This window comes from Rhipicephalus sanguineus, chromosome 6 (genome assembly GCF_013339695.2).
Source record: "Rhipicephalus sanguineus isolate Rsan-2018 chromosome 6, BIME_Rsan_1.4, whole genome shotgun sequence".
Classification (NCBI taxonomy): Eukaryota; Metazoa; Arthropoda; class Arachnida; order Ixodida; family Ixodidae; genus Rhipicephalus; species Rhipicephalus sanguineus.
In genome coordinates, this window is record NC_051181.1 from 124,178,751 (window position 1) to 124,204,687 (window position 25,937).

Genomic DNA, 25,937 nt, shown 5'->3' on the forward strand with positions numbered 1-25,937 from the left:
ACGAGGCCATCGTTATTAATGAGTTAATGATAAATGCATGCGTATGGGACTTCGTGTAAAAGTAACACCGGGTATACCAGAGGTGATATGCAGGGACATTTGCAGGCACACCGTTTCGCTGACGAGAGAGAGGGAGAGTGAAGACGCAGAGAAAGAAGTCATGACCCAGATAGCACGGATTTGGTGTAATCCATTGTGTTCAGAGGAACAGATAGTCGTGATTGCCTCGTACAGTCCGAACAGGACGTTTATGTGTATCTGTCTTCGTTTCTTTGCGCTGTGCATACTTAGTATAGGTACCAAGAAACGTACCAACGAGCCCGTGAGCGCATTCTTCTAGAAGGGTCATCACCCAGAACATGTAATCGGGATGAACAATGCGCATAAAAGGCGTACATTCGCAAAACTCATTATATACTGTTACAGTAGACGAGTACCTGCTGTATCATGTGACTAGTTTACGCTTCTACACAACGTGGGAAAAGTGTGGAGATTAAACAGGTTGAGCCCAATTAATCTATCCTGCACTCTTAAAAAAAAGTTCGTAAAAAGGTAGTAACTGGAAGGAAAATGTTAGTAACAGCCACTGTTACTAACTCTCTGAGACAGTTACTAACCATTTACAAACTCGAAAGCAACAGGCGTGTTGTTACTACCCAAACAGCCAAGTTACTAACTCGAGTTCGTAACAAAAAGCTACTTTGCTTATAACCCTTCACAGTGCTGAAAAAACATGCATTCACTCACTGAGTGAAAGTTTTTAATATATTTTAATATCTTTTCTCAAACCCTTCTCGTATTCACTTTTTTTGATCATGGCTTGAAGACATATAATTTGTACGGCCAACATTTTTAGAGGAATTGATATTTGAGTCTGATTGCATGTCGCCCGAAATTTTATGCTGTCGTGCACTCTTAAAAAAAAGTTAGGGAAAAGCTTGTAACCACGAGCAAATAGTAACAACAGCTGTTACTAGCTTTCTTGGACCATTACTAACGTTTTGCTACCTTTTTACTACCTACGTTAGCAGACACTTAAAAGTTGCAACGGTTACTACCTCTTGCGTACCGTTACTAACTTTGCGATGCACCTGTTAAATGAACTTGTTAAACGAATCATAGAAGTTATTATTACGAGCTCTTTACAACCTATTCACTAGCACGGGGATCCATTCAAGATCATTGAGACGATATTAGTAAGCTGAGTACCCCGTGTTGGGTCTTGTATATTAGGCAATGTTGAGGTGATATTACCCAAAATATACATAACATATTGATTGTCTTAATATACTTGATTAAAAGTCCTACGCTACGTTACCTCGTGCCCCTAATAAAATTGTACGCTATATAAATATAGTTGCGTAACTTTAACTATTTCTCCTAAAGCCTAGCTGCTCACCGGCACCAGCTACGTACCCCAGAGGTAGGGCTATATATACTCCTGAAACCGCTTATGAATTATACGTGCCGTGTAGCCTTGTCGTTGTGTATGTGTGCTGTTCTGATTCATGACATACTGTGCATAATTACCTAATGATATACTGCAATGTTGATGCTCGCGAATTTGACCGTTATAAAAACAAGAGACTCGTGATGCGAAAGGATCACGGTTACTAATTTTTTTTAGGTAGTAACCGTTACTACCTATTTTACTAGCTAGCAACGAGAAGGGTAGTAACCGCTACAAGTGCGTTTGTAACGGCGAGGGTAGTAACGGTTACTAACCTCCCTGTTACTAACCGCACTTACTAACAGGGTAGTAACATATGTGACAAGTAGTTAGTAAACCGAAGTTAGTAAGTACTACAACCTTTTTTTTAAGAGTGTGCACAGGGCAAAGGGACTTAAAAGTGAGAAGGAGGAGAGAAGCCCGCACTTTGCATAGGCGCACGCACCCAAGTCAAAATGTAATAACAGTACACAACAGCGCGAAATACTCGACTACAATACGCTGTTAAAGAAAACATTTTACGGAGCACACTACGCCTCCCGTCCACTTCGACGATACAGGGGTTACGGGGATCGGCTGCTGCTTCGAAGATCGCGGGTTCAATCCCGGCCGCGGTGGCCGCATTTGGATGGAGGCGAACATCTAGAGGCCCGTGTATACTGTGCGATGTCACGTTAAAGAACACCAGGTGGTACGAATTTTCGGAGCCCTTCACTACGGCGTGCCTCAAAATCATATGGTGGTTTTGGCACGTGTAAGCCTCAGATATAAATATCTAGATATACGCTAGATCTCTCGGATGCAGGTCTGGAAACACTCGGGCGCATGAATAAGCATGTGCACTAGCACGCTATGCTATCGTTGCCTCTTGATGCTTGAATGAGCAGGCTGAGCTTGGAGCTTCTTGAAGTCCCTTGCAAGATGGAGAACAAAGCTCAAGCGGTATCATGATTATTCTTGCAGGCTACCGAAGATGTGCTATGGTTAAAAGAATAAAGAAGAAAAGAGAACAAAGGACTGAGAGAAGCTTGTCGTTTCTTTTGTCATGTGAACAATAAACTAGTACTATTTTTTCGTCCACCTTCTCTATACAGCAACCAGCACAAGCTTGAAAGTCACACTATTTATGGAAGCGGAACAGACAGCAGACGCGAGATCACGCGATGCTTGCGGCACGTCGGACTCCTGTAGCAGCGCAGATTCGAGAAAAGCTTCGAAAAGTATAATAATATCTGGGGTTTAACGTCCCAAAACCACGATATGATTATGAGAGACGCCGTAGTGGAGGGCTCCGGAAATTTTGACCACCTGGGGTTCTTTAACGTGCACCTAAATCTAAGTACACGGGCCTCAGACATTTTCGCCTCCATCGAAAATGCAGCCGCCGCGGCCGGGATTCGATCCCGCGACCTTCGGGTCAGTAGTCGAGCGCCATAAGGGGTATTCAGACGGGGGAGAAATGCTCGGGGGGTAAAGGCGGAGCCTAGTGACGTCAGCTCGCGAGGAGAGGTCTCCACAAATGCCCCCCACTCACACGGACGAGGCGAACGGAGGGGGAGACCAGTGTTACTAGACTACTCTGGTGGCTTGCACCACCCGTTTGACGAGCTGCTGACGACGAGCTGCAGACGACCATCCGGCTAGGGTGGCTACCTAATCCAGCTGCAGACCGGACACCCACTGCCGCTCTCTGCAGGAGCAAGTGCAACAATGTGGCCAAACAAGAGCCCGAAATTCCGCCACATCCCCCACCGCAGGGGGATCGTTTGTCCTTTCGGGGAAAACGTCCCCGTCTCCTCCGAGGAGGCGCGGGGGGGTCACGCCCACTCGCTAATCCGTGACGTCGCGGTCACGTGATACGCAATCCCCCCGTCTCCCCTGAGCATTCCTCCCCCGTCTGAATACCCCTATAACCACTAGACCACCGTGGCGGGGCGTCGAAAAGTATAGGGCCTCCGCTCAGGCCTGGCAACAGGACGCGCGTAGCGTGGCTGTCTTCCTCCCCTCGTGTCCACTACCCGAGAATTCCTCGCGGAGCCGTTAGAGGGACCGAGATTTATGGAGCCTTCGTCACTCCGCGATAGCATGCAGCGAGTCACAAGTGGATAAACGAAACAAAGAAACAATGGAACGAAGTAAAGCCGTATTGAGCATGTAGTTTTACCGTGAAGAAAGCTTGACAAAGTTCACAGACGGCCAAAAGCCATGCATCGGAGGCACGTAGGGACAATAGAGTAACTCGCGAAGTTGCGACGCCTAGAAACAATCGAGAAGACGTACACGCGGATGCACTGTGCGATTTTCGTCGCGGTCCATGCATCTCCATCCCGCAGATCGAATGTCGACGCAGCCCCGAGTCCTCTATTCGCTCCTACTCCAGCACGCGAAAGAACGCACGGAGGGGACTTCGGTGCCTACACTACACACTCCGCTAGGTTTCTATTTTTTTTTTTTTTTTTTGCTCGTGCTGTGCGGGACCCGATGTCAGTCTTAGCGGCACCCATGTGAGTCGTTACTTAGGAGACCCATCCCGACCTCACAGCCGTCTCACGCGCCTTGCTGGCGACAGCCGATCGACGTGGAAGCCATTAAACTGGGACGAATCGGAGAGTATACTGCAGAAGCCACACGATCATCGGCGTAGGGTGAAAGGCACTTTATATACGGCCGCTTGTCGCGCGTGCCCACTGTCCCCTTTTTTATCGCGTCGACACAGACAACGCGTGGCTGACGCGATCGCGTGGCTAAATGGTGGAAATGTAAAGGGGGGGGGAAGGGAGACAGCTTCCATTGGTTCTACAAAAACAGAATCGAACAGCGCTTAGGACTGGACCAGGAGCGTACCGAGAAACTTTTTTTTTTTGGGGTGGGGTGGGGTTGAACCATCATTTATGTGTGTTTGTGCGTGTGTTTCTACGTGTGCATGTATGTATACACATGCAGAATTGAAAAAAAATCTCGGGGGGCAGGGGATTTGAACCTCCAACACGTCCCCTTGCAAGTTGACGGACATTGCACCGTCAGAAATCTTCCTCTCTTTTTCGCAAACTTAGAAACTGTTTGCGCATGCAGACACACACCTTCAAGTTCTGTGAAAGGCCGTATAACATGGGCAGAGAAAACTAGCGGTGAATTACACTGCCCAAAAGTGATCTTCGACAGATTGATTCGTGGGCATGTAGAGAGATAGTTTGTTATGAGTATTTGAATATGCGTTCGAGGAAATGCTATGTTGCATCGTTGTATCAACCGGCACGCATACCTGATCTTGCGGAATCGCTTCTTGGACATGGGCCTCCGGTGCGAGCCCTTGCAGTCGCCCCCTTCGGGTCCCGACACGGCCGTGGCCTCGACGCCCTTGTCCGAGGCCTTGCACTCGAACTCCACCTCTTCGTCGTCACCCAGGCTCCTGAATCCGGACATCTGGATCACCGACTGCAGAGAGCACAACGAAGACAGGTCAACTCGATCGATTATCGAACTCAAATTGAACGATGACAACTCTGGTGTTATAACAGTGGACTGCTTACACTTTGCCAGTATCGTCTTGCTCTGCTGTAATCAAAGCCCACTAGCCCAGCTGTCTACGCTTAGCTAGCCATAGCATAGCCAGCATATATGTAAATATTAGCCGACATTTCAGCAGTCAGCCAATCCTAGCCAACATTAGCAATAATTTAGCCAGCAGTTGGAATCAATTAGTCATACTAAGCTAACATTAGTCATCACTTAGACAACGCTAGCCAATACTTGACATCATTTAGCCATAATTTGGGCAACATTGGCTAACACTATTGCACATTCTATCATGTGGTTTACCAAATATATGGAAGGATGTGCTTTTGAAACGAACCTTTTTGTTGCAATACTCGCTCATTCGTGCTGCTCGCATCAAATGACAAGATTACACGAACAGATGTAAACGGCATTCACGAACTGATATTTACATTGCCCGGGAGTGTATAATGCTTGGATCACGTGATAGACACGAACTCATTTTGCGTAATCGATGTTGTCGGGCGCGTTAAGACAAGGACGACAAAACGAAGACATACACAGAGCGTTGACGTCAGCGCTGTCTGTCGTCAAAGCTTCGCGCTCTGCAAAAGACCAACTACGCAGCACCAACTATCCCGACGCTTCGTAGTTTGGACCAGTAATTGCGTTGACTACTGTCATTAAACCGAGTTAAAACTCGATTTAACGAAGTGATGACCACGCGCGAATTGGTTCGTTAAGTTCGCGAACTACGTAAAGTGATAAACCCGCGAAGTCAGACGGAGGGCGTCCTGGACGTGGAGCCTCTTACGTCGCCCAGACATGGGAAGGCTGCACGTGCGGGCGACGTGGGCCAGGTATAAGGTCACGTGAGGCTATGACAGGTTACCCATAAGCAAAGACACGGCGAATGAATGCGGTGATCGCGCGAGCAGGCCGAGCTACAAAAACGCGAGGAAACGGTCAGAGCTATCCGTCGCATGAACCACGAAATAACGAAAGCAACCACCACTGGCCCTAGCGCCACTTGATACTTAACAGCGCTATCGACTGCCCAATCCGTTGCTCCATGCGCGTGTTCGCCGCTCAGCCTCTTCAAAACAAAGTTAGGGCCGTGACTAGCGCGCCGAGATATTTTAACGCGAACAGCGTCAGAGCGGATGTCGGAAGAAAAACCCGCCTTCGCAAAATTTGAAGGAAATCACTGCTCTTTCCCCCACTCAGTTATTTCAGTAAAAACTTCGCTAAATCGGGTTTGGTGACCGAGTTAGTCCGTTAATTCGGGTTGATGACAGCATCGAACCCTATTGGTGCCTGCCGGGGAATGAAAATTTCTTCATTAGATCGGGAACTTCGTGAGATCGGGTCTCGTTCGATCGAGTTTCAATTGTACTCCGAGAACAACTAGCGGGAAGTAAAACTTGCTAAGGTAATTGTCTCCGCTACGCGAGATCTCGCTGGGTGATCGAATCGGTGTCTGGCGCGTGGAACCCGCCTCATTCCTCACAAAACGCATCGCGCGAGAAAGATTAGTCGATGGTAAACACATGGCCATGCGTTCACGCGTTCAGAAAACGGCTTAGACGAGAGTGAATCGTGCGAATCGGCAAAGCACGGGCGAAGTTCGTCGGTAATTCGGGAGCGCTCATAAAACTGAGGTCCGTACCTTTTCGTTGTCTTCCTCAAAAACGGGGCAAACGGCACTGACTGTCGACTTCCGCCCAAGAACGTTCTCTTCGCCTATCGATCTGAATGCCTTCAAAAGCGACATCTATAGATCTGTTACAGTTGTGATAAGCAAATTATAATGCGGAAAAAAAGTATTTGTAGTGGTGCAGGCGAAAATACTTGTAACGATCGCCGATAAATCTCAGAACGAATTCATTATTACGTGCTCACGTTTTTATCATCTGCGCCTGAAGGAAGAAGAGGCAGAAGAAGCAATGCGAGCTATGGAACGTTAGAAGACAGGCCGGGTGTTCGCACCGCAAGCTTTAATTGATTTAGCCCTGGAAGACGAAGAAGATGACGAAAACATTGCCCATGAATATTTAGGTTCGTCATAATCATCATCATATCGTGATTGATGTAGTGGTCATCGAACTCTTTTTCTTTTATTTTATTGCGATGTAGACTTGTCCTTAAGGCATACTAATTTTTGTGTATATGTGTGTATTATACGTCTGCCGTAAGACCGGTGTTGTGTACGAAGTGAAGCCGCGTCTTGTGGAATTTGTTATCGTGTATCCAGCGGACATGGCTGACTGTGTTACTGCAATGAAGGCCGGCTTGCTGGAGGTGACTGGAGCGTTCCGATTGTAACTCTTGGCATGTCCACATAAGATGATATGCATTTGCTTGCATCACTGCAACAAAGTAGTACGGACACATAGAGCGCAGCGGTAAACGCGTCCACGTCCACGCTGAGACGACAGCCGGTGTGAGGGCCACCCAGGCCCGAAGTCTCCTAACTAGTGCACCTTAAGGTGACGGCTATGTCGAACGATAATACGGCGAAATATGATTCCCATGAAAGCTCCCTCTATAGGTGTAGAAAGTAAAACGTAAAGTGTATACGTGAAACTGTGCAAAAAAAAACGTCACAGCTCTTTCATGTCAGATGGGTCAAGTTTATGGAAGTTCGATACTATGTTTGCCGTGCTTGCTGTTGTACAGCGCGCAGCACTTGAGAAGCAATAGTGGTCTGGCATGACGGCCACCGCACTTCTTTCGCCACTGGCAAATGTCATGGTAACACCGAGCTGGTTAATTATGGTATGTACAATGAAAGCTATAGAACCTAGGTCCCCGCATTGTGACAGCGTTGGAACCCAACGCGATCCCCAGTAGCGGGCCGACTGCCATATGAGCAATGTACGTTGCGGTTCCCGTATCGGCACAGTTTCCTGCAGTGCTTTTGTATTGTATCTTCTGCGCTCCATACAACACATAAGAGATGTTTCCCAGTCGCGGCATGTCCCAGAGAATCCGCAGTTCAAATGACCATCATGAGAGAGCGTTCAGACGAATTAGAGCGGTACACATGCGCGTGTTTTACTCGGATTAAGGTTCAACGTATTAGTGGCAACAGGACAGCATAAGAGCTTATGGGGGAATATCTCATCAAAAGGAAATATCCAGCGTCTTCTTCTTAACCTCAGGAGATCGCTCATGCCCAAGAAAGGGGATGTCAGTGACACTTCAATTTCTTCATCTTCCTCATAAGTGAACCCGTGACAGGCAACTTTGTTTGACCACCGATGATGGCCCCGAGTTGCGCGTGCGCGGAAACTGGGTCTGTAGTTCCACTCTTTCAAACAATAAATCAGTTGCTATAGTTTCCTCTTCACGTGCTTGTTGTCCGTTACAGTACATGTGTCTTAGATGGAACCCGCAAATAATGTTTCATACAGACGGCCATGGAGCGCGCGATGGCTTTCGTGGCGGGCTCATTTCTTCAAGCCAAACTCCTCGTATCGCGTACAAGATGGAGTTGCTGCATATATTTTCATTTGCCACTATACCCCAGCTCGAGGTTATTAGATTTGCGAAGCGCGCCAGAGGAGAAGTGATGAACACGGAATCCGGTAGGCAGGGTCCGTACGTGGGCTGTAGCTTATAGCCACAGCGGTCAACAACATACTGCGCGCGGCTTTCCCTTGCTCAGCGGCCATTCGCGGAAATGGAGCGCTTCCGGGGCGGTTGTTTCAAAGTTCCGGTCACCACTTCCGCGCTCTCCGCGGGCGGCCCGTTTCGGACGGAAGTCGGCGAGACGGGACTCTCGGTCTCAGCATGTTCTCGGCCTTCACCCCACTCCCCCCCCCCCCCTTCCACCCATGCACCCTTCCTACCACGATTAAGGCTTAACGCCAGACCTTGTGTGCCTTCACTCGTCACTTCGTTGTTTTGTTTGTTTGTTGTGCCGTTATTGGTTTCGGTGGCCAAAACTGTGCGTTATTGAGAAGAAAGAAGACGGCGAATACGTACGCGCATGCGCGAGCAACCATATATAGGGGTATATAGTCCGAGGGTCCTTCCAGAGCCATAGGTCTAATCGGATTCCGCAGCCATCATGAAGTTAGGGCAACCCCCTCAATTTATCTCCCTTAAGCACAGGCGCCGCCGCGTCAGTGTTCCTCGGCACAAACGATCCCTCAGAGGACAGTAACGGTTTCCGACAGCCATCCTATACTACCCGTCTCATTAGGCACTTAGCAGTGCGTGTGAGACTGTCGGGTAAAGAATCTGCTCGATGCAAACAAATGCAAACTTTAACGGAGACCGTTCGCACGTACTATCGGTGTGTCGTAGATGTCAGATAGTTCTCGCCGACTGTCAGGCGTTGCAATACTTTCACGCAATACAGAGACGCTGGTGACACGGACGGAGGCGGTACAGCGACGCCTTATAGCGGTTCGGTAAACGCCACTGTTCTTCATTACTGGAGAGCGCGCACTCAAGACGGAGACACATGGAAGAACAGAACACGTACTCTCACTTTCAAATGAAGTTTAATCAAGGCAACAGAAAAAAAATTAACACATATATTAGCACGCATGCGTCAATACGCGGAAATATAACTTAAACACATACGTCGCACATTGGTTCAAACAGAACCTGAGGAGCAACGCGAGACATTAAAACCCATTGCCACGCGCGATTCTTTTGCTCTTTTTTTTTGTTACTGGTCCGTCACACGTATATAACCACTGCCTTGCGCAAACGGCACGCCCGAATGTCTGAGAATCTTCCAGATTATTTCAGAATCTTCTGATAAGCTCGAGCGCGCAAACGCGAACAGTTGAGTTTTTCTGGAACTAACGCGGCCACCAGCGATAAGGCTCGAATGTTCGATGCCGTATGTATAAATACCGACGCGCCTTACCGTAGATCAGAGATTACCGACGGCCGTCGCACTGTTCGCCGCTATCAGTGCACAGCGTGAATTGCTTGTATCTGGTGTTTACATTTTCCGGGCACAAGTTCGCCCAAATAAAAAGTTTGATCTTGAACACGCCAACTGCGGCCTTCGTCAACGTCACGACAACGTGACAATATCTGGCGATTCTAGCACGGTGGCAGTTCAGCATGGTGCTTGCCCAGTTTCCTGCTTTGTTGCGTGCCACTGTTATTCAAGAAAAAGAAGATAACCGGCGTATGCTGATGATTATGCTACTGCCAGCAGATTTATAACAACAACCTATTTTCCCATTGAAGTTATAGCATTGTGCACTCTGCAGCGCTTTTACGGTCTACCTCTACTCTTATATTGGAAAAATAGAAATGTGTTATACTGGTAAGGTAAATAGCTCTGTCAGATTCACGAAACTTCTCTCGAAGTAAGAGACATGACCGGTGTATTAGCTGGCACCAAAGGGAAGGCAACCAGTCGAACTATTCATCGAGCAGAGCGATGAAGATGCTATCACCGCAAGAAAATCACTAATCGTCGGTGCTTGCGCGATGACTTTCTTTTTCTTTCTTTCTTTCTTTCTTTCTTTCTTTCTTTCTTTCTTTCTTTTTTCTTCTTTCTTTCTTTCTTTCTTTCTTTCTTTCTTTCTTTCTTTCTTTCTTTCTTTCTTTCTTTCGACAAAATCTTGTGGAGAAAAGTTAAGACAGTCATGCAAGAAGTCATTGAACCGAGAAAATGCGACCGGTGCTATAATATGTCAACTGTGCCCAGCTGCACGGCAAATCTGTGTACGTGGGGGATGACCCCCTTTGTTGACGTATAGTCAAGCTTCACAAGAAAAAAAAAAACTTGTCTCATGTGCGGTCAATGGATTCTAAACTGTGTTTGGTCATCTGACCTCTTCGGTAAGCAGTACAATATGATGCGTACGAGTTACACCGCTGATTACGCAACAAGCGTAGCCAATAAGCAAACGAGAAGCAGCTTGGCCGACGCTATAGCTGGGACACCTTACCTAGAGTCCGAAAACTTGGTGCGCAGTTTTCTGCGGGAGAGCAAGCAAAACGAAACGGACGCGCGTACAATAAAGAATCAGTGCGCTTGCGCGGGCTATTGTACAAATGGCCACAACATTTCGTCTTAATCCTGTTCCTAATCCACCCTGCGGCTCTGCCCACACTATTCTTCGGAACCGCGGCCACGCAGAGTCGCTGCAAAATATTGCCCACACCGCAACGCAAGTTTTACAGCGCAGCGCAACAAAGCGCGGATCATATCTCTTCGAACCGCGAGGTTTTTCAAGTGGTGCCAATCAGAATTTGGAATCAGTTGTAAGGGCGGTCCACAGTGAACAGTAATCCCCGCAACCAGGGACCGCTTCCAGATGAGTCTGTGAGAAGGGCACGATGCGATCCAGGCAGAAGCGGCGTGCTGTAAATGGAGACGGGAACTCGTGCGGTCTGGATGCAGAACCGCGGTTATACAGTATAGGTATCTCGTCGTCAAGTCCCCTGCCAATCTCGGTTCGAGATCGCCTTCGAATCTGGGGGCAGGGGGGAGTCAACGGTCGAAGCATCGGGATGAAAACATCCCCTTCACGGAGCGGACACGTCGCTCCAGGAGACGTAAAGGACTCTCCAGAAGACGGCTGGCTTGTTCGAGGGACAACGGACTCTGGGAAAAGAGGGGGGTTGGGGGCGGGGGGGGGGGGGGGCGAGGCGTAAGCTGTGCACACTGACGAAACGCGCAGACGGGAGTGACGGAGGTCATCACAAGGTGGCAGCACGCAACAACGGCCGGTGGTCACTCGCGCCGACAGCGCCAGCCACCCCACCGGGCTCGAACACTGAGGCTTAAGGACACAGCGGGATGTATAGTAGATGGGGAGCGTCAGCCGATGGAAAGCAGGCGAGGAGGAGGCTGGGGGTCACGATTCCTTTTTCTCCTCTCGGCACTAAAACCCGCGGTGACCTCGCCTGGGCAGCGCCGCCTTCGGGCCAGCTGTCCGCATCTGGACCAGGGGCGCGAGTGACCGTTGAAAGCGAACGTGTCCTCCCCCGCCACCGGCCGCCAGTCAAGCGGGCGTCAACACGAGTGAAGGGAGGGATCGCAGACCGTCTTTTCCTGACCCTGTTTGGTTACTACCCCACGAACTCCTCTCTCTGATTTACCTGCTGCTCGAGCGCCTTCAGTCTATTGTCTCCTCTCCCGTCGACCTTTCGGAAGGACGCTTGGCGCCCGCAGGCTTACATCACTCCAATCGCATCTTCTATGTCTTGGATGGTGCAGGGAAAACTGGGATATAGAAATGCCTCATCTGGCACAAGCAAACAGGAACGATCAGGAGACGGCACGAAAGCGAAAGTATCGCCGAACGCTTTCGTGACTGCCTCCCCCCTCCCTCTGTATACATTTCGACGGCGCACGCGCCCGCTCCTTCAAAAGCCGGCATTATTTACGTCCCCAAGCCGACCTCCTATTTCGTTCCGCTCACGAAAAAGCGTGCCGCACCGCCGCTGACCTCCGCTCCCGTTTTCCTTTCCTTCCTATTCCCTTTTCAAGGCCTCCCTTCTCCTCCGGCTGCAACTGGTATTCGCTGCAGCCGCTGTCGGCGCCGCCATTCTTCTGCAGGCTTTCTCCTCTCCCTCGCGCCCCTCTTCACCTAATGATGGACAACACGGGGCTCGATCGACTTTGTGTGAATACGCGTCTGGAGCAGCGGTGTGCGCGCAGGCGCGTGCCGAACCTGAGCTACTGCTGCCTTTCTTCGAGTCTGCACACACACACGCGCGTGCACCCACGTGGACAGCGCGTGCGAGAAAGCGTAAAGTTGATGCATACAATCCAGAGGCCAGCTGCCTGCCGCCGGTGGGGTCACGGTCTGCCTTGACCCCCCCACTGTCCCTTTTCTTTCCCCTGCTCTCCGATCACCTTGGTCAAGCCGCCCATAGTAGCCCCTGCCAAGCGTTCCTCTTGCGTAAACAGACAGAGATTTAGATTAGGGGGCGCAAGACAGCTTGTGTCTACGTAAGAGCCAACATTTTGGTGGTTTCTTGCAGTAGTCTGGGCGACATGTGTATACGCACGCGCGACCTATGCTCATTTCCTGCCTTTGTTTCATTGCTGTATAGCCGAAGCTAACGGCTTCGCTCACCTGGAATGGCCGCTACATTAAGAGAGTACAGGTAGAGCGTCGACACCAGAAAATAATGCTGCACAAACGGGGCGAATTCGACCGATAATCGCCCAGATCCTGGCAACCTAACGAGCCGCTTGTACACACGTTCCTCTTAAGACACGAGCCGCACTAATCGCGCCAATTAATCTCCGGGCACAAGTCGTAATCCTCGCAACTTCGTTTTTCCTGTTGAAGCTGTGTAATAAAGGAACTAAGAATACTAGGAATATAGAGAAGGGAGGCCCTCATATGGCTCTGTGACACTAAAGTAAGGCCTGTGTGTGTGTATGTTAGGCTTGTTGCTGATAACCTCTCTCGTGTTCTTTTCATGCCGACCCAATCAGTTTCACCTAATGTAGGGTGTATTGCCACGTAGCTGGGCTCTGACTTCGCCAACATGCCGTTATTCCTGTCACTCACGATGCAACTACAGATGTACCTCGCTATAACGAACACCGATATAAGCGAATTAGCGGTTATAGGGAACTAAATACGAACTTTGTTTGGCCACACCTCGTTTTAACGATATTTATCGTTTTTATAACGAAACCTAAAACACCAACGATGCCGCGATATCTGCTGTAACGACGAAATATTTGGTGCCTCATAACTTAAAACGTAGCATAGAAAGCAAGATAATTATTGAAGGACAATTCGCAACCACATTTTTTCAATGTGGTTGTGACACTAAAAATTTGGTTGCAAAATACGGCGACATCCTACTTCAAATAAATGTGAACGCAGGCCGGATGGGCAATAGAACGAGTACAGAGAGAGAGAGAGATAGAAAGAAAGAAAAATGTTTGGCGAAAAATATTTCTTCACGAGGCGGGATTCGAACCAGCGTACCCACGAGCTGAAGGCGAGCATCGTAACCATTCGGCTATCCAGGCACTCTAGTAGGCCTTGTGTAGTACAGTATAGCAAGGAGTGGGAAAGGGAAGTGATGGCGAGGAGGAGAAACGCGAGGACGAGGAGGAGGGAAAGGAGGAAGGCAGTATGCATAGCATAGAAGAGAGAGAGAAAGATATAGACAGAAAGAGATAGAGCTAGAAAGATGAAGTGAGAAATAGAGAGAGAGGGGGAAGAAAGACAGATAGAAAGAGCGAGAGAGAGAAAGAAATAGACGGAGACAATAAAGACAAGAGAAATAGAGAGAAAAGGAAAGAAAGATGAAAAAAGAACGATAAAAAATAACGAGAAACAGAGAAGACCGCCTAGACGTGGCCAAAAGAGAGAGAAAGGAAGACGGGGAGGTCAACCAGAAGAAGTCTCCGGTTTGCTACCCTGTGCGTGGGAAGGGGAAAGGGGACGTAAAAGAATGAAAAAGAAGCAGAAGAGATGTGACGACAGCACGCGACGAAATACAACAACAACAAAACAAACAAACAAAGCCATGACCGTAGTCCAAGTACTACACAGCAACATTTTCTGTCAACAGTCACAGTTTGACATTGAGTCCGGTTGCTTGAAGAAACCGCAACAACGCCCCCAGAGCGGCTCGTGCTGAAGACCGGGTAGGCCAGGGCCAGAGGATTTTGTTCTCCGTGAGAGGGCCAGCTCCGCACTTCCTTCAGGCTTGACACCACTAATTCGAAGCTGGCTTATTACATTTTTTTTTGTACCTAAGATTTTCGCGCAAGCCAGAGTGGCGATTTGTTAGTGCCAATTTTTATCTCTGTTGTTACAACGAACAGCGGATGTATCAAACTACGTTATCCCTAGGTTCGATTGTACCTTCGATCTAATCAGACAACCGCTATATAGTCTTCGACATAACCACCGTGGGCTATCGTCAGCCCACAGAATGATCCAAATGGGGCTGGGAAAGCGGCCCAATATCTTCCACACTCATTCCCATAGGCAGGCGACATGCCGGCATTTGAGATACACCACTTCGTCTTGAGACACATGCCACGATGAAAATCAGTTCGCTGAGAAAACTCGAGCGTGCACTGCTGCGCGCCCTATATAGCGTATAGTGAAAGCACAGCCATCTTTTTTAGTGTGGGACCGTTCCTTGATATATTATACCCGGCATCCGCCAAATACCTTAGCCTGCAGTTCGATCAGGGCAACCCGAGCCGTAGCTCGAATGCGTCCCTCTTCCTCGAATATTACCAAAGCTGCGATCCGTTGCCGCGATTGTTGACGTCATCGTTCGCTTCGTTAGAAACCTGACCTATTCGACTGAGAAACAAAAGTATACTATACGGCCGTGCACTCCTGCTTAGCTTCAGAGAGATGGACGGCCCTTTGGTGAACGGCGCGTTCTCTTCCGTGAATCGAGTCGGAGAGAATTGATGACGACGACAATATATACCCGGCCTAGTACAGCCTTCCTGGGAAACACGAGATGGTCTTCGAGAAGGAAATGGAGAGAGAAAGAAAGAAAGAAAGCGAACACCAGAGGGACGAGATCCTTCCTTATTCACCGGCTTATAAGTAAGAAGTAGATAACGGTTGTTCTCCGGCCGGCATCGGCGGCCGTCGGAGTTATGGAAACTGCTGCTTCGGGGACGCGACTCTCAGGCTAATGGGCCGTCGACGAGCTCCCGTTCCTCGCATGCGGGAAAAGAAATCTCTCCTCTTCCATTTCAATCATCTGCAATCGTATACCTCCCGGTTCTCCGCGCTCCGCAACCACCGGCTCACTCCCGGCGTACGCGGCTGTCTTGTTGGTATTGCTGGATGTTTCGGAGGCATCGTGAGTGCAGGCAGAGCATTTGGTCGCAATAGCTACGTAGGTACTCTAGATTCTTTTTTTATCTTTGTTTGAAAGGTAGCTACAGCCATGTAAGGGGGTACACAAGCAGTGCATGGTTTCTTGACAGAACGAGGCCACCTTGCTTTTTCTCTAAGGAAGATGCGCGGATCCACAGTTTCTCTCCGCGACGCAACCACCAGTGCGGACCCCCTCTAACAAAGGATATTCTTGGTGACTTTCATACGGCGCGATTCGTTGGAAGACAAGCAACAGACGCGTATTAGTCGCATGAGACTCACGGTGGCGCACACGAAACAATTAATTTCAAAATTTGGTGGGCATAATCGCGCACGCAACCCGCACCCACCCACTCACATGCCCCCCTCCCCCCCGCTCGCTCCAAACACACACACACACACACACACACACACACACACACACACACACACACACACACACACACACACACACACACACACACACACACACACACACACACACACACACACACACACACACACACACACACACACACACGCCTATGCACGCAAACGTCAGTATGATTATAATTCCCCGCAGTACTCGCTCTCTGGTCGTCATACAGAATGAAATTGCTGCGCCGCATCTGGCGTAGCCCAACGCAATAGGTCATATTAATTAACATTATTGGGGAAGACAAACATAGCGTAGTGGGGACAATTCCAGCCCATCAAATGGATTCACTAGACTATATTGATTTATGATCATGTTTATACTCGATGAGACAGCCGATCCATGCAAACTATGGGAGACATAGAACGTTTTGCTTATAGAAGTAAAGAATAAAAAAAAAGGATTACGAGAAGAGCAGGAGAAGGCAGAGTCGTGTAAGAAAGAAAGAAAGAATGAAAGAAAAAAAAAAGAAAGGAAGAAAGAAAGAGGAAAAGAAAGGAAAATAAAGGAAGAAAGAAAGGTACGATAATCGCGGACACGTTGACGCTTTTAGAAGCGAAAGCAAACTCTACGCGAGCACGTGCGCGTGGAAGCGAGCCCCCAACTTCAACTGCCAGTCACGTGCACGTCGCTAGGCGAATTCTCGCCCGCAAAGCGGCTGCGTCGGCCGCCGACAGGAATGCCAGATTGCGGTGGCGGCACGGAGGTGGAAGGCGGGGATAGGCCTACGCCATGCACCGCAGATGGCGGGGCATCGCTGACAATCTGCCGCCGTCGCCAGGATAACAAGCGCATCAGCACAGTAAACGGAGGGGACGCGACGAAGCCCCCTTGTGGGTGCAGGGGTGGGAGGGGGGTACTTTAAAAGGGGGGGGGGGGAGTTGAAACCTATTTGATTCCTCCTCGACCCCCATTTCAACCCCGTCTCCCTTCCTTACTACAGAGACACTTTCTTGGTGCACGTGGAAACCTCATTACATCACGGTGTCCGTGATTTCTTCTCTTATGTATTCTATCTTTCCAGTTTCACCTTAGCTTTCTCGAGGATGCCTGTGTGGTCTTTTGTTTCTGATGTGACAGCCGGAGTGGCGCGAGAGCTCACCGCGGGTTAGTGGTTCGCGCCTAGCTGTTGACAAGCCGAGTTGGAGATGACAGCTGCTTATACGCGATATGACTCTCGGAGCAGCTGCAATCCCTACGCCCCCCTTATTGTAAATACGCAGCAAGCGATTTGAAATAAACACCTGCCTAGCATTACCGTGGAATGAAGTGTAGAAGTACGATATATTTTATGTTCTTTTGATGAAAAAAAAAGGAATATACACGCTCGAATGATGAAAATCGTGCAATCGTGAGAGCAGGCAGGAATAAAGGCTGATATAATCTTACGTTATACTTATAGTTTATGGGATAGGCCCCGTCTGGACTTGTCAGGGGCGTAGCCAGACATTTCTTTCAGGGGGGGGGGGGGGTGAAGGGGGGGGTGAATTCGACACGCGATAGAGTTAAGGAGCTCGTCTCACAGAAATTCTGGTGTCGGCGTTGGTGTCGGCGTCGTTGTTGTGAGCGAGAAAACAGCGTCGTCCGAGAGCGAAAAATCGAGAAAGGTGCACATAAAATAAATAATAAAAATATTCGGTTCGATGATGTTCGTGAGTGCACTTGTAAGTGTCGTGTACACATGCAAAACTATTTTTTTTTTTTTTGGGGGGGGGGGAGTATCCTTCCCCCCTCTCTACAACAATGCACCGGTTATCTGCCGCACGGCTCCATTTTAACGATAGCGCTAAACAGCTACTCTCGCAGAAATTCCGCTGTCGGTGTCGTTGGTTGTTAGCGGGAAATCAGTGTCGTCCATGTGCGAAAAATCGGGAAAGACGCACATAAAATAATAATAACCTTCGGATCGAGTGAGAATCGAACCCAGGCCTCCTGCGTGGCAAGCAGGTGTCCTAGCACAGAGCCACGGCATTGCTTGAAACAGCTTAGGAGAAAAACGCAATACAGTGAAACCTCGGTGATACGATCACAGCTCATACGAATTTCGGGGTGATACGAATTTGTCGTTGGTCCCGGCCAAGGCCCATTGGCCTGCAATGTAATGGAGTACGGTTGTTGCGAACCGATTTTCACACAGCGACGGTTGATACGAACGTACGCTACCGCCCATGGGTACGAGGTGGTGCTGTCCGCGCTATCGCGGAAGACGCGACAAGCACGTGCGAGCGCGCGGGAACGCCAGCGTGGGCATGCGTGCCGCACCGTCAAATCGTCAGAATCACGGTGTAAGAAAAACACTTTTCTTACGGTGAGAATAAACCTTCAGACTCATCACGGCCTCCCAGACTGTGTGTACGAATCTTTGAGGATCTTATGTGCCTCCGTGTGCCTTCGCGCTTAGATTACACAGGTCATTAGCGCCATGCTTTTTTTTTTTCTATCGCGTCGACGCGGGCTGCTGTCGTTGTACTGTGTTTACACGTGCCTGCCTCGTGCATCAGACATCCTATGAGAGGTGGACGAGGGCCGAAAGAAGGCGAGGACGGTCTTGGCGAAGGAGTCGGGCCTCACAGCGTCAACATGCGCGACCGTTGAGGTCGCACTTGTGCGGAAACGGCCGTAAATCTCCGAAAAAACAACCCAAACACCCGCGATAACAAAATCATAACACAGGACCGTGGTTCTGCAATTTCGTGGCCTTGATCCATCGCATAAAAGCGCTTCTTTTGTTACTTTCGCTGTTGTCGTGCAATAAAATTTTGAAGGGGCTACTGCTGTCACAACGCACCTGGTTCGGTAATCAAACACGCGCGTACGGGCCGCATATTTACGAGTGCTGGTATGATTGCCTACATCTAAAAACCTAACTGACAATCATTCAGGGTTCTTGCTGACGTTGCTGCGGCCCCGAAAAACAATAAATGAAAATGTACGCCAGCTTTCTTTTGTCGCATGCTGATTTTCCATGCTTTCTGGTGATACAAATTTCGGATGATACGAATATTTTTGGTCGTCCCGTGAGATTCGTATCACCGAGGTTTCACTGTATTAAGGTCACGTAGTGGGAGGAGTCTCCTTAACGCTTGCAATATCGCGTGACAGAAGCGTAGAATCGCGTCAGGCGTCAAAACATGTTAATTGCGCAACGAGTGGGTGTTTTAAAGGCCCTCCCATTACAAAGCGCTCAGACATATTTAATCATCATTGTCAGCAACGGCATCAACAAAGTGTCGAGCTGTGCAGGCGGTCGTGGCACCTTATACGGGCGCGTAGTGGGTGCCTCGAAGATTCGCGAAAGGAGGAACTATGGCGTAGTGGGCACTTCGCAACTGCACTTACAGTAGGCATTCTAGGATAGTTTGGAACGGCCAATGTTACGCGCACAGACGTTCGTTTCCTTGCGGCGCGGTTGAGGCGTCCACCAGTCGCTTTGGATGGAGGCGGAATGTTATAGAGGTCCGTGTACTGTGCTACGTCATGAAGAACACCAGATGGTCGAAATTTCCGGAGCCTTCCACTAAAGCGTGCCTCATAATCATATCGTGATTTTGGTACGTAAAACAACAGATATTCTTCTTCTTCTTCTTCTTCTTCTTCTTCTTCTTATTATTATTATTATTATTATTATTATTATTATTATTATTATTATTATTATTATTATTATTATTATTATTATTATTATTATTATTATTACGATGTTTAGACAGATTCGTGTGCTGCGCTTTTCTTTCACGGTAACAAATCAGTCGCAGATAATTCCATTGTACTATATATCAGTCAACAGGCCCTGGTATTTGTGCGCATGCGCTATGTTTACATAACAAAGAGCACCGTCGAGTCGCATAACGAAGCGCGTTGTGCCATTAAAGAAAATCATAATGCACACAACGCCGAGATACGCATCTCTGCGCGACGAAGTTGCACCCCCCCCCCCTCTCCGACAAGCCACCGGCGCCGTCGGTGTTTTGAGCTCACCGCGCCCGGCCGCCAACCCCCCGACGTTGGGCTGCCGCCCGCGCCAACTTATGCGAGAGCACGGGTGAATGAGAATGCGTTTGGCTCGGCGAGGCGAGCCTGGCGTCAGAGCTCATGGCTGGCTTGGGGGGACGGGACGCGGGAGTGCGTCAGGGATCCTTTATTTTGAAACGCCCCGCCTCTGACTCTCGGGTTTAGAACGGAGAGCGCCCCGTGCTTGAGCGATGGGCTGAGGCGAAGATGAAAATTTGCCAAACACCATTTTGTGAACAGCAATGTACAGGATTGAAACGAATTGACGCTTGTAACGTTATTTTGTTATTTCACTGCGCTGTGTATATGCGATATTGTGCATTGTGGCCCGCATCGTAACTGCTGTGTTTCTTTTAAATTCAAGTGAACACAAGTTTTTTTTATTTTTTTTGCCAATGAACTGAGGGTACTCGGTTGGCAAAATATTTGGACCATTCACATGAGTAGCTAGTTATCGGTCCAGTCTAGCGCATGATAATTACGAAAAACAAGTTTAGCAGCAGAGGTGTAGTTAATTGGTGCACAGAGAGGTTAACAAATTTAAAGGGTGTAGATTATATATATATATATATATATATATATATATATATATATATATATATATATATATATATATATTATATATATATATATATATATATATATATATATATATACATATATATATATAATCTGTTTACAAATATCACGTGTGCAATGTGACATTATTGTTGCGAAAATTCCCTTGACGTTTTCGTTGTAACGTCATGGGACATATGACTTGTATGTGACAACGTAAATTTATGTAGTGCTTTCCACATATTGTTTTGAGAGTTTCCTTGTTGTGTGGTATATTTCCTTGTTATTTGATATATTTCTCGATAAGGTAAGGCGTGCGAACACTGACACTGCAGAAGAGAATGGTGCAACACAAGCGGCGTCTATCAACTGATAGGTCGCGCCGTGGAGGAAAAGAAAGTAGACACAAGACTGAGCATGCGCAGATAAGCTATGTATGTACTTTCTTTCCCGCCGCAGTGCGCCCTTGAAGTGAATAGACGGCGTTTTCATCGTTTTTATTCTCTTTCGAATCTGCACGCCTTAAATTGTTTCATGATTAATGTCTACCAACTATAGCTCAATTATCTGTCGTTGCAAGTGATACAATTGTTGACATTATTGGTTTGAGAGGGTGTCCCTGTAATATTGCGGTGATATCATGACTTGTCTGTGACACCGTAACTCTACGGTGTATACCGCGTAACTAATGTCTTGCCACATGTGATGTTTTTTTTTGTTTTTTTTCGCGTGTGTACATGGAGTATTCGAAAGTGCATACGTTTCTGACTGCTGGCAAACAGCATCATGGTTATAGCGGGTTGTACTGATGAGAATTAGTTATCCCGACGGGAACAGTCCACATTGGCAAAATAAACGCGAAACCAGGTCGCTAGGAAAGTAGGGGAATAAACTAAAAACAACGCGGTATACGGGAAGACCTACCGCCAATATGAAATTAACTTCACTACTTAAACAAGCACAAAAAAGAAACAGGAAATACAGAACATTGCGGTGGGCATCGAGAGACAGTTTCTTTCTTAGTGAACTTTATGTTATTGCTCTTCTCGATGTATATTGATAACGCTCCACAGAATATGTCGCCCGAAGTCCTACGTGCTGACAAAGCCTCTTTTTTAATTACGAAGCAGCGACGCCAAGAACAAGCAGGAAATGACGAGAACGAAAGAAAGCTAGGTGATATGAAGAGCGAGGCTCTAAGGAACAAGGGCGTAGCCAGAGGGGGGGTTGGGGGGGTTCAAACCCCCCCCGAAATTTTTCAGTTTTGCTTGCGTATATATACACACACCCATACAAACGCACGCACGAACATACATAAAGTATGGTTGAACCCTCCCCGAAAAAAATTTCTGGCTACGCCCCTGCTAAGGAAGGAAGGAAGGGACAGGAGAGAAAGGAAAGGCGTGGAACCAGTCGAGAAAAACTGGCATGCTACATTAATTTAGGGGAAAAAATATAGGAGTTTGAAAGTTAGGGGTAGAAAGAGAGAGAGCAAGAGGGAGAGGGGGAGCACACACACACACACCAAGTCACGCTCCTCACACTCACGATATCACTATCGAACTATAACCGCCGATGCAAGTCCGTTGTCTTCAAGAATTTTAGCAATGCCCCGTGGAAAGAAGAAAGTTCGGTAAGGGACACAAGCGACGAAACGAAAACTGATAAGCGCGCGGCAACCCAAGTGGCGGCGGTGCACAAAGGAAAACGCGCGCAATAAAACGCCCCCCCCCCCCCCCCCCCAACGCGGTCTGTCGAAAAAGCACCACTAAGCGCACCGCGCGTATAGAGTGCTCGCTGAAAAGCGGACAACGGAAAGGTGGAATGGAAAATGAAGGAAAGTGACATGGGGGTTGGGTAAGGCGGACAGGGATGTAGGGAAATGGGAGTAGGGTGAGTGGGGGGAAGAAGGGTCGCTTTACTTGCAGAGAAGGAGGCGACGCAACGACACAGAAACTGTGGCGACCTTCGCAGGGAGCCGTCTGACGTCACCGGTAGATTCTGGGTTATAGAAGCGGGGGTGGGGGGGGCGGAGAGGAAAAAGGGAGAGGGGAGCAATTGCGCGCGCAACCTTGAAGTGCGCCTCGATCGGGGAGGTAGGGAAACGTGTAAGAATGGGGAAATCGGGAAGACACGCGGGTGGGCCGTGAATGCGCCAAGCGGCGCGGAACGAACCGCAGAAAAAAGGCGCGTGCGAAGCTCGTGCGCTGTGGCGACGTCTGGCGGCTAGGAACGAAGTAAGAAACTGAAAGAAAAAGGACAACCCACGGACGTGTGAATAAAGGGGCTCCTGTTCCTGGTATCTAAAGCCGCACCTGGCTGGTCATGGACCACGTTCATTGTGCGGAGCATGTGTGTGGTCCGTATCAGGTTGCAACGCGCTTGACGAGTATAGAGTATTGTAAATGCTCGCGGCATAATGGGAGTTGAGTCAAATTTGTCTGTATCCTATATATAAGAAGGGGCAGCGGTCGACATACGACAAAGGTGAAAATAGGAAGCAAAAAAGATAGGAGACGCGGTGTGAGCTCACGAGTGAAATCATTTGTGCGAATACTTAAATAGTGGTTAAATAAAAAGTAAATTTAGGGGTTTAACACGCAAAAAAAACAGTACCATTATGAAGCACGCCGTTATGAAGGGCAAAAGAATAATTTTGACTACCTGAGGCTCCCTGACGAGCACCTAAATCCGCAAGTACGCGGAGTTTTCTTGCATTTCGTCCACATTGAAATGCAGATGCCGTGGTTGAGAATCGAACCCGCGCCGTCGAGCTTAACGGCGAAACACTATGAGGTAAGCTATAACGACGATTTAACTAGTAGTTAGAATACAGGGATTTAGGTATTGAGTACTTAGAGCTACGGCATGCGTACGGAAACACGAACTGGTACATAAAAAAATAACGCAATTGTGTTATCGGACCATTGCGCGCCTAAAAGGCCCTTTTCGGTACACTTAAAGCCGCTTGGGACGTAACAAAATATTTGGGTACACAAAAGTAGCGCTATCGGAAGCAGTGCATATCGAAAGCCGCGACGCAGTGACTCGAGAAAGCACTGATCTTGAAATCATAAAAGGTCAGGGCGCGTATTGAGGAAGACATATCACCCTAAATATTTTCGCGACAGAATATTTCAGCCAATCACGATGCGGGACATATTATCAGCGAAGCCGGCTGGACCAATAGGAAAACGCACTTACGAAAGAGAAGTATTGCGAATTCGGCCCCCGATTGAATAATCCTGTACGGCGAATGTGTATAAGAGAATTCGAATGGCATTAAGGTGGTACTGTTGTTCGCATGACAGCGTGCGAATGGCATTATAATATAGTGACGTTATTCTAGTGTGCAATGCACAATGGCATAATAGCGATGCAATTACGATGAAATGCGACACGTAATGACATTAACTACTTGTTGCCAATTCTCTGTGGCACCGATAAGATTACTGAATCGAGAAAATCAACAAACGCCGTTATAACGATAAACGAGAACCGACTGCGCAGGAGTCTCCCTCAGAATTGTATGGACTCGCTAAGAGCAAAAGGCTGTTATTGTCCCCGCTGCGAGCTGAAAACTCACGTACACGAGGCGCCTCTTCTTTAGGAAATCGCACTTAATCCTCTTTTCGCGCACCGTTTGTGACATAAATACAGATTAAGCGACGTCGACGACGGATGCCAGCACGACTATAGAATGGATGAAGAGAGTCCTATAATACGCCGTACGTTGTTTTCGCGCTACAATTGTTTTGTCTTGTCATCCCAACTATGGGTCTCCCTCCAGAGATTCACTCTCTCAACTGCCTCGCGTCTAGGCTTCATTCTAAGCCTCGTCGCGGAGGGTTGAGTTCTTTGGTTTCAGCGACGCCTATTCCCTTTTGCACTGCGAGAATCGTCGTCATAATAGATCGATATACGCCGCAAAAAGCTCTTGAGTGTACTTGGTCGCTCAGGTATGGCCGGTAACTTATAAGACCCAGCGAGTGCTTCTTTGTAGGAAACAAACCTGAGAACAAGAAAACAGAACAGCCCTTCTTTCGCTCCAATGGCGGTAAAGTGGCGAAAAGCCTTCGGGGCGGCTTTTACTCGATGCTGGGAGGGAGGCCGTTGAGTTTATATCAAAATTTTGCCGGACGTCAGTCGCCGAAGCGAGATTGATAGAAATACACCCCGCGGGGTGTTGCGAGAGAAAGCGATTGAGAAAGAGTGAGAAGTACAACCGACTCGATCCAAGTCGCTCTGGAAGCTTTTTCGTGTCTCCCAAGAAGCTTAGCTCCCGCGCGATCTCGCGAGAAGAAAGCAGCAGCGCCGCGCAGCGGCGGATCTTCAAGATCGCGGCGGCGTTGCTGATTTCCCGGACGCGTTGTTTTCTTGCATCGATGTCGAAGCCATAGCTTATTCGGTCAGAACTTTCTCTTGTTTTTCTAACTCTGTCACGGCCTTCTTACTCCCATCCTCCTCTTCTTCCTTCAAGAGCCTTTGAGGAGTGAAGCTATTGCTTTCGCTTTCATACAGCCTAGAAATGGAAAAGCCTTGTACGTAGACGAAATCGTGTTTCTCCGAGGATTTCTGTCGCCTCGGGTGGCGCGACAAGTGACCCCAGAATCCATGACTTCTGATATGATCGAATAAGGTTTCCTGCACCTCCCTCACCGAATATCGGATCGGCTTTGAGGAAAGCGAAAGCGAAGACTATACTGCCATTGGTTCTGTTCCTTAAACGGCTGAATCTCTGTGCTCGTTCTCGCATTCGCCACGTGATTCGTATACTTTGATCTAATAACCCTAATCCTGACTTTGTTAACTCGGCAGGAGCGACGCAGGCTCACTTGATCCTTTTCGCGCGTTCCGTTTGTTCCTTCCCGATGTTTCGTAATATATGCCACGCCGGCTGACCGAACGCGCAGGTTGTATTGCAACGTGGGTGGGACTATGCACCCCAGCCAATGGCGAAGACGCTTTATAATCGGCATCGAATAACCACGAACAGAATCGCTGTGCTTAGCCGTAAACGTGTATTTTCGATACGTTGAATGTTGCGTCGGGAAGATGCATGTTTAGATTATCAGAGCTTGAAATGGATGCACTCGGTTCTTGGGCGTAGGACAGACGAAAAGGCTAACAAACGAAATGGTATTACTAAACCAGCATGCCAAAGAGAAATGGTACTACAATTTTTTCCAGTGCT

General features: G+C 48.4%; 1 protein-coding gene across 2 annotated transcripts in view; it reads right to left on the reverse strand.

Annotated features, from left to right (window-relative positions):
* LOC119396335 (protein lin-28 homolog) overlaps positions 1 to 25,937 on the reverse strand; it is a 64,474-nt gene that overhangs the window by 1,197 nt on the left and 37,340 nt on the right. The window contains exons 1-2 of one of the 2 annotated variants that reach the window (XM_037663513.2): positions 6,512 to 6,581; positions 4,713 to 4,885 (exon numbers count right to left, since the gene is read on the reverse strand). In XM_037663513.2, coding sequence (XP_037519441.1) covers positions 4,713 to 4,873 — 161 coding nt within the window. In that variant the 5' untranslated portion in view covers positions 4,874 to 4,885; positions 6,512 to 6,581. Of the gene's footprint in view, positions 1 to 4,712; positions 4,886 to 6,511; positions 6,582 to 25,937 lie in introns of those variants that run through there. The other variant, XM_037663514.2, reaches the window with a different exon arrangement.